At 48.7% G+C, this 9,401-nt stretch overlaps 1 protein-coding gene across 1 annotated transcript; it reads right to left on the bottom strand.

Moving 5' to 3' along the window:
• Positions 1-588: 588 nt before the first annotated feature.
• Positions 589-6,542, bottom strand: ZXDB (zinc finger X-linked duplicated B). Its single transcript, XM_074323406.2, has one exon. The coding sequence runs from the start codon at positions 6,273-6,275 to the stop codon at positions 3,759-3,761; it is 2,517 nt and encodes an 838-aa protein (XP_074179507.2). The 5' UTR covers positions 6,276-6,542; the 3' UTR covers positions 589-3,758.
• Positions 6,543-9,401: the final 2,859 nt, after the last annotated feature.

A 9,401-nucleotide genomic window follows, 5' to 3' on the forward strand; every position in this document is an offset into this window, starting at 1 on the left:
AACAAACTACTCTCATATGTTTCCTGGATAAGAACATGAAGAGTTTAGGTCATGGAGACAAACTTCATAATCTATCCATGTTTCACTCCTGCTACTCAAGCGTCATTATATTAATTATAGTAATCGGTAAAAATGCCGTGTCAATATATTTTAACTTATGATCAATATTATCAACACAACCCCTAGAAACAGACTTCTTTTTAAGTCAGCATGTTAAGTGAGTGTTTTTAATTGGCAAGATTTTTTAATAAACCAGTGACTGAGGAGAAGCAGAAAAGAAATAGGATTAAATTATGTACCATTATTTAAAAGGAGTGATGGCAACTTTATGCCACCAACAGAAATTAAACTTCTTGCATTGAAAGTATAAAGGGCTTCACCATATTTCTAGGAAATGGTGTTGAAAGATAAATCATTTGAACAAATTTGTTCAATGAAACCATGAGCCCACAAACAAAATATTGTATTTTTGAGAAAAGTAACATGTCCTTTGAAAATTCAAGCAATGAGTATTAAAAACCTAGTTTATGATTTTTTGTTGGAAAGAAGTTGGTTTTAGGAATTAAGAAAATGAAGTCACAGTTTAAATTCTCTTTATGTTTAAATAATTTATTTCATGTTCGCTACTTGTGTGTTCATTTCAATACTTGACACACGTATTTGTCAGACATGAAATATAGTGGTCTATTTAAGAGGCTTTAATGATTGACAATATTTTTGCAATGCACTTTATGAATATAAGTATTTCCATAACAAAGAGAGAAAACCATTGAATGAGTAGACACAATGACATTTTGAGCATTTTTTTGATTTACAAAAGTATGACTAATTTTTGTTTTTCACTAAATGAATACAATCACTGTAAAAATATATGTGTGTATACTCACACACACAGTACAGAAATATTCCAAAGTGGCAAATTTTTAGTGCACTGCCAAAGTGCTACAATAACTGTCATCCATAGACATTCACATGCAAACACTATTGGACTAATACACTAGAGCAAATAAGTATTAGCAGAAGTCCTTCACAAAAACTTTTAAAAAATAGAAATAATGAAACAAATCCACTTCTCATATGAACAGTATAGAAAATAATCTCTTATTATCGGCGCCACATCACATATACATACACAAAGTATTATCTAAGCTCAGAAAATAACTTCTTACTGTACACGCAGAACTGCAGTGTACACTTAGGAAATATCATTGGAAGAAAATGGGCCATGAGGAGAATGTCTGAGGGATAGTGACAGGAAGAGATCTAGCTATTAAAAAATAAAAAAAGGCATGGGAAGGACTGGAATGCACATGCAAGGGAGTGGAGTGGACTGGGGAGAAAGGAAGCAGGAAATAACCAACTAAAGTGGGAAAAGCAGCTAGGACACAGCAATGAATCATGAAAGTTGGATGGGTGGGAAGGGAGAGGTAAAAGGAATTTCTCTTTTTTAAGCTATATATAGAAATGTCAGTCACTAGCCAAAGGCCATTTGGAATGTGAGTTAGCTAAATTGTCACATGACTCATAGAACAGACTTTGCCAAAACTACCATACAGGGTCATTCTGAACAACAAATAAGATTTCCTCATCTTCACCAGCTATGAAGATGTTCCACAAAATTCAAAACTCTACACTCATATAAGACAACGGTTTACACAATATTCAGATCCAATCTTTCCTTCCAACTCTGGGAAAGTGCAAACAATCAGCTCTCCAGACCAGAGAGAGGAGGAAACCTCTGCTCCATTATCAGAGTTTCATGAAACAGCAGGATCCACAGTCACAGCGAAGTCTGACTTTGGAAGCAGAACAAAGATGGTGTTAAAATGATCTAATGGAGAGGGATGCAGAAACACCTGTGAGGAATGTCTCCTCTTCTGGCATTTCCCCACAGAAATTCTGGGGGTTGGGGTGAATTATTCAACGGAGGGAATAAAGATTTCCTATTCTGCTTCACCCTACCCCTCACAAACCGTTTTGTCAGAACATGAACAGGACTAAATTATCCCAATTACTCCCTTAGAATAGAAGGAATGAAAGGGTAAAAAGATTATAGAAAGTCACCAAAATATGCCAAAGTGCGTATTTTTCCTTACATATTAAAAACTGGAAAAGTCTAAGGTGTGTTAGCTATCTGTGTGCACTGCTATGACTATTTGACAGCTAGGAAACTGAGGCTCATGACACTAATTTATTCAAGGCCACTTATCCATCACAAATTTGACCCTGGGTCTGTTTCATGTCAAAATCCTGGCTGGCAATTTCTACAAGGAAGCCTCCCATTATCAAAGGAGGTCAGGAAGATAAACGGAGAGAACAGCCAACATGTTTTTTGCTCTTTATTTTCTTGTTAGTTCTACCATTACTTAAGAAAATAGTTTAGCATTGAATATTTCCATCAGTCTTTTATAAATGCCTTAAACAGCATTTCTTCCTCCGCTAATAGCAATTCTACAACAACAATTCATGGTATCAAAAGCACAGGTAATCATGAATTAATGCAATGAACAGCAGCAGCTGTGGATATCACGAGATAACACCAAACACTATGTGCCACCTGTTAGAAGAACACAACACAACCAATGAAAAACTCCCATTTCCAATATGATCAAGTCTCTAGATCCAACTATGTAATTAAGGGAACAGAGGGCAGAGGAACTTAACACCTCAGGGATGTAATCAACAAAGCCTAAGCAAATGCTACATATGAAACAACCTCGTTTCCTAAATGAATAAAGTTGCAAGAAAAAAAGAGGCAAAGGGGACATAAATAGATTAAAAAGACACTTCTTATTGTGGTGATCACTTCCTAAGTTATATAAATGTATGATCACTATGTTGTACACTTGAAATTAACACATGTTGTCATATATCAACTGTAATTGGAAATAAAAATTAAAAAAATAAATTAAAGAAAACATTAAAAAGACACTTAAGAGACTTATTGGGATTCTAATTATAAAAAAATATTGGGGTGGCCGGTTAGCTCAGTTGGTTAGAGCACAGTGCTGGTAGCACCAAAGTTGCCAGTTCGATCCCCTCATGGGCCACTGTGAGCTGCACCCTCCTTAAAAAAAAATTAAAGTAGCATTTATGAGACAACTGGATGTTGTAACACTGACAGAACACTTATTAGTATTAAGTTAATTAACTTTCAGTGTGATAATGGAATTGTAGTTTTCTTTTCCAAAAGACCATAACTTATAGAGCTATATAGTGAATATTTATGGTTGAAATCAACCATAAGATGATGATATGTCTGGTACTTATTCCAAAATAATACTGGAAGTGCGCTATAGTGGAGATTACATAAACAGCATTGTTCATGAATTGATAATTGTTGATGCTGGGTGCAAAGTACATAGATGCTCATTATATAATTATGGGCATTTTATGCATGTTTGAAAAAAAGCACATGCAACACCATAACTAAAAAAATGTCATTGTTCAGAAGCGTATTATCAAGGATTCACACACCTGAAAAGACATTGGAAACAATCTATTCAAACCACCTCATTTTATAAATAAGTAAATTAAGGCTCAGATAGGTTAAGTGACTCGCTCAGGGTGGCACAACTGGTCAGTTCCAGACTCAAGATCAGAATTTACATCTCCCAACTCGTAGCCCAGGGCTCTGTTCTTTGTCACAACTGTTTAAAAAAAAACGACTGCCTTTAAACATTTAGTCCAGAACATCCTCAAAACTGGGTGTAAGTAAGAAAAGTAAGCCACGTGGGCGAGGAATGAGTAGAGTTCGTTCATACCAGAAACGAGCTGCCAGTCACTGTGATAAGATCCGTTTCTTTCTGACAGCCATGGCTTCCTGCGGGATTGGAGAATCCAAACTGGGTTTCTTCTTCCTGCCCAAAGAAGTCAGAGTCAGGATGCACGTTCCACTCTGCTTTGCTTGGCGTCAGTAGTTCCGAGACACTGTTTTCACAAAGGGTGCTGGACGGAGTCAGGGCATCCGTGTCCACCGTCAGCTTGCTGCTGGGGGTCAGAGCTTGGGGCTCCTGGGAGGAGTTCTTCAAAAGCAAGGAGCCCAGGGGCCCCAGCGGCCCCGCACTTGGACTCGAGACATCATCCACGTCTAAGGGGTTCTGCTGAAAAGCGGCGGCGGCGGTCGTTCCAAAAAAGAGAGAGGTATCCAGACTCTGAGGAAGGTCAGTGGTGGCCAGCAAGGCCCGAGGGTCCACAGCCTGCCCCAGGGAGCTGCTGTTGTGACCTGCCAGAGTTGAGCTCACGGAGGCCACATCGATGGTCAAGATGCCAGAGTTCACCAACGCCGTGTCCAGCACCGCCGCGGAACTGCCGCCCGGCACGTCCGAGAAGAGAGACACCAGCTCCGCGTCACTGAGGTCACTCTGGCCCTGGCTGGCGAGCTCACTGCTGGGCGTGAGAGAGTTGGCCGCTTCCAGCTGGGCTAAGAGGTCCTGGCCCAGGTTGTGCCTCTTGGCCATGTGGGTCTTCATGCTGTGCTTGGACGTGAAGAGTTTGTTACAAGTGGAGACCGGGCAGCGGCTCTTCCAGGTGTCCACATCCTGCACGTGCTTCTTGGAGTGAATGTAGAGACTGCTGCGCGCCGAGAACCTGGCGCAGCAGCCTTCCACGGGGCACACGAAAGGCTTTGTTCCCAGGTGGGTGATGCTGTGGCCTTTCAGGTGCTCGGCCCTCGTGAACGACTTGCCACAGCCCTCCACCGGGCACGTGAACCTGCGGTCGTCGTCGTGCTTCCTTTTGTGCCTCAAGAGCTTGGACATGCTGGTGAAGTTCCAGCCGCAGCCGTCAAAGTCACAGAGGAAAGGTCTCTCGCCCGTGTGGCTCCGCAGGTGGATTTTCAGCCGACAGGCCTTGTCGTACTGCTTGCTGCAGCCGGGAAAGGAGCAGGAGAAGAGCTCCTGCTCCCTGAAGTGGGCGCGGTTGTGGGAGAACAGGGCGCTCACCGTGATGAACGTCTTCTTGCAGCCGGAAAACGCGCACTGGTAGGGCCTCTCGGGCTCGAAGTGGCTGCGCTGGTGCGCGCTGAGCTTGGCCTGCGTGGGGAAGCTCTCCTCGCACACCTCGCATTTGAACGAGTTCTCCTGCTCGTGGCCCTTCATGTGCGCCTTGAGGTTGTACACGGTGGTGAAGCTCTTGCCGCAGCCCTCGGCCGGGCAGCCGAAGGGCCGCAGCTTGTCGTGCGACTGCAGGTGTCGCTTGAGCTTGTACGAGGTGGTGAACGTCCAGCCGCAGCCGCCCAGGGGGCACTTGAAGGGCCGCTGGCCCTGGCTGCTGCTGTGCGTCAGCAGGTGCACCTTCAGCTGGTGCTTCTTGGCGAACGTTTGGCCGCACTGCGCCTCGGGGCACAGGTACAGCAGCATGCCCGAGCCCGGGCCCAGCGGCCCGCGGGGGCTCTCGGCGGCGGCGGCGGCTGTGGCGGCGGCGGCGGCTGTGGCGGCGGCGGCGGCGGCGGCGGCCGGGCCCTCCGCCTCCTCCTCGGGCGCCGGGGCGGGCGCGGGTTCGGCCGGCTCGGCCAGCAGCAGGTCGGGCGGCAGCTCGGGGCAGTCGCCGGGCTGCGCGGCGTGCGGGGCGCCCGCGGGCGCCGGCGGGGCGCTCGGGGGCCCGGGCTGCGGGGCAGGAGCGACCCCGGGCTCCCAGGCCGGCGGCGGGGGCGTGGCCAGGGTCAGGACGCCGTTCTCGAAGCGCAGCAGCAGGTTTTGGTTGTGGATGGTCACGGTGCCCGCGAAGGCCGCGGCGGGGCCCAGGCCTGGGGCGGGGATCGGGGCCCGGGCCGGGGCCGGGGCCGGGGCCGGGGCCCGGGCCGGGGCCTGTGCCGGGGCCCGGGCCGGCGCCGGGCCGGGGAGCGCCGACAGGCAGCGGGGGCCCGGCCCGGGGCGGCCCGCGGGGTTCGCGCCGCGCTCGCCCCCCGGCAGCCCCGGGCCGCGTTCGGCCTCCTCCCCCCACACGGGCCCCGCGGCCTGGCCAGCGCCCGCGCTCTCCACGTCGCCACCCACCGGGTCCAGCAGCACCAGGAAGAAGTCGTCGCCGCCGCCGCCGGCCGGATCGGGCCTGGGCGCCAAAGGGCTCGGGCCCGGGCCCCGTGAGGCCGCGCGGGCCTCCTCGCGCCGCCGCCCGGGCCCGCCATCTTGGGGCCCCCGGAGCAGCAGGAGGCGGCGCGCGGGGGCCTGGCCAGCCCGCGGGTCAGGGCCTCCGTGGACCCGGCCGCCGCCCGCGGGGCTGCCAGCGCCGCCGCCCTGTCTCGTCCCGCGAGCCGGGAGCAACCTCGGGATTTCCATCTCCGCGTCCGTGAGGCTCGGCTGGAACCAGAGCCGCGGAGGAGGTGCGACCCCGCCCCCTGCCGCGGGCCCGAACACGTTCCTGAAAGGGAAAAAAAAAGTGCAATGCGCAGAAACTGGCCCTATCAGATATTAAAACGTGTTGAACGCCACAGTGATTTAAATATTGTGGTACTGGGTCTCTGGGACAGGACAGAGAGCCCAGACGCAGAGCCTGGTGTGCCTAAATACATTCCACGCTTAGTCTTGCCGGGAAATCCAGGCGGTCTTCCCAGGACTTGGGGGACCCAGTGACAGTTCCTTCGGCAAATGCTGCGGGAACACCTAGGTATCTAGCTGCTAAATGCAGCCGAAATCCCTGCCTCTCCGTATATGCCAAAATAAACACCCCCAGCCCCTCCCAGTGCTGAGCGCGCTGCTTAGTGCTTTTCATGTGTGAAAAATCCTGGACGGGCTTGGCTGCCTGGCTGGGTTGGTAGATGGATGAGAGGATATTCCTGAGAGAACACAGTACGTGTGGAAACTATGAGGTGCTGGCAATTCCTGCTGAAAATGGTGTCTCCCTCCCCTCACCCCCCCCCCCCACACCTTCCGTATCCAGAACTCTCTTGAGCAAGGTCCTCTGGAAAATTTGGCACACGGTCATTTTTGTTGTTGTTGCTCTGCTGCTGCAGAGATTAGAACGAGTGCGAGGTGGGGCCACAACACATCAGCACTGTCCAGCCTCGCAGAGCTAAGCCTGGAGGAGGAAATAATTTACACCGGCATCTGGAAGCCACCCCACCCCACCCTCTGCTGGGTTCTCCCTATACAGTGCACAACCTAAACCAACTCTTGGCCCTTCCACCGTCACTCACGCCAAGCTCGACTTCATGTCCGATGTCACAGCACTGGGAGGACCGTCCTCAGCTGCCTCTGGACGCTCCTGCACACGGAGGAGTGAGCACCTGTTCACTGTGATAAGGCCAAACCCTAAGTCGCTGCGACGGCCTCTCCTGAGGAAAATGCGCAGAGGACCCCGTGAGGTAGCCCCCCACCCCGCCCCGCCCCGCCCCGCGGGTCTGCTTGGGAGTCGTGATGGTGGCCCGGTCTCACCGTGGAGGGTTTGGCCTGGGATGCCTCGTGATCTTATCAGTGGAGATGGTGATCCTCCAGTGTGTCTGTCATCAGTGAGTTGGGAATTGATCTAAATATAGGGTGAGGCGTCAAGCAAGAGAGAGGTTTAGAGAGATGACTGGAGTACCGGGAACCTACAGTCTCAAGAACCCCTGCTCTGACGCTCTTCTCGCGATAACTAACGTACCCTCGCCGATACCTGGCTTCCAAGATCACGCTCTTCTTCCATAACGAATCAAACCTCATGAAAACTTGTACTTCACGGATTCTGCTTCGTCTGACATTTTTGGGGGGCGCGTTTTTTTCAAATCTGAGATCTAGAGGGGTGCATAAGACATATCTGCCGTGTTTACATACTTTATAAAGGCAGCCGCCCATGTCACCAGGGTGCGGAAACAGACCACGCATTGCCAGCCTTCCAGAATTCCTCCCCATCACAACCAACTCCCTCCCCTATGGATACAGTCATTATTCTGCCTTTGCGATAATCATCTCGGTGCTTTCCCTTATTTCTTTACCACTTCACGTGAAGTTCTATAAACAGAAGCACACTGCGTGCTTCCCTTTAGAGCTCACGGTCCTTCACTCTGTATCGTATTTATTTCAGAGACTCATCCACGTCGCCCCGCAGTAGCTGTACATCCTTTGTCTCCATCGCTGACTAGCATTCCAGTGTATGATTTTAGCAAAGGGCTTATCATCTGATTCTGCCATTCTATAGTTGCTGGACACGAAGGGTTGTTTTTATTTTGGGCTACGACTATGGACAATGCTGCGATTGGGCAGGAAAAGAAATAAAAGAAGGTACTTGCCAACCTCACATGTGAGAAGGGGTTAATTCCGAAAATATATAAGGAATTTCTACAGTTCAATAGAAAACAAAACAAACAAACAAACAAACAAAAAACACAGAAAACTCAAACGTGGACAAAGTCCTTGAACAGACAGGACTGCAAAGAAGACATACAAACGGCCAACAGGTATATGCAAAGATGACAACAACATCACTCACTGCCCAGTAAACACAAATCAAAGCCACAATGAGGTTACAATACCGTTGACTGTCTTCCTCATGCTATAGTCCACCTCCCGTGACTACAGATGTACGTATACTTAGAGTTGACGTACATACAGGTATTGTAACAGTTGTATGTCAGAAGGGTAGTAGCTTGGGGGAGGGGCTTATCACTTTCGTCCAAGTAGCATGTTGCTTTGTACACCTAAAACAAATAAAAAGAAAAAAACAAAACACAATGAGGTATTGCTTCACAACTGTTAGGATAGCTAAATTGGAAAAAAGAAAAGGATGGCAAGTGTTGGTGAGGATGTAGAGAAATCGAACCCTTTGTCCACCGTTGGTGGGAATGTCAAGGCGGTGCAGCTGCTGTGGAAAATAGGATGGAGGTTGCTCAAAAAATTAAAAAGAAAACTACCATGTCATCTAGCCATCCCCAAGATTTGAAATCAAGGTCTCGAAGAGATATTTGCACTCCCGTGTTTATTGCAGCATTCTTCACAATAGCTAAGATGTGAAAGCAACTTAAATGTCCACGGGCAGATGAACTGATGAAGAAAATGTGGTATATGCAGGCAGTGGAATAACAGTCAGCCTTAAAACACAAGAAAATCCGTCCACGTTGGACACCATGGACGAACCTTGAGCGCATTAGGCTGAGTGAAATAAGCCAGTCACAGAATAACAAATGCTGTGACTCCGTTCGTATGGAATCGAAAAGAGTCGAACTCGTAGAAGCAGAAATTTATGTTTATTAAGACTGTTTTTTTTTTTTTCTTTCACAGCAGTTTTACATTCACTGCAAAACTGAGGGGACTGTACAGAGAAATTCCCTACATAACCCTGTCCTGATGCATGCATGCATAGTCTCTCCCTTATAAACATCCCCCATCAGAGTGGTACATTTGTCATGATTGATGAACCTACTTTGACATTATATAATCACTCCAAATCCATAGTTTGCATTACAGGGCCCTGTCAGTGCTGTACATCCT

The sequence above is a fragment of the Rhinolophus sinicus genome, chromosome 18 (genome assembly GCF_057876585.1).
Source record: "Rhinolophus sinicus isolate RSI-liver-muscle chromosome 18, RSI-T2T, whole genome shotgun sequence".
NCBI classification, from domain to species: Eukaryota; Metazoa; Chordata; class Mammalia; order Chiroptera; family Rhinolophidae; genus Rhinolophus; species Rhinolophus sinicus.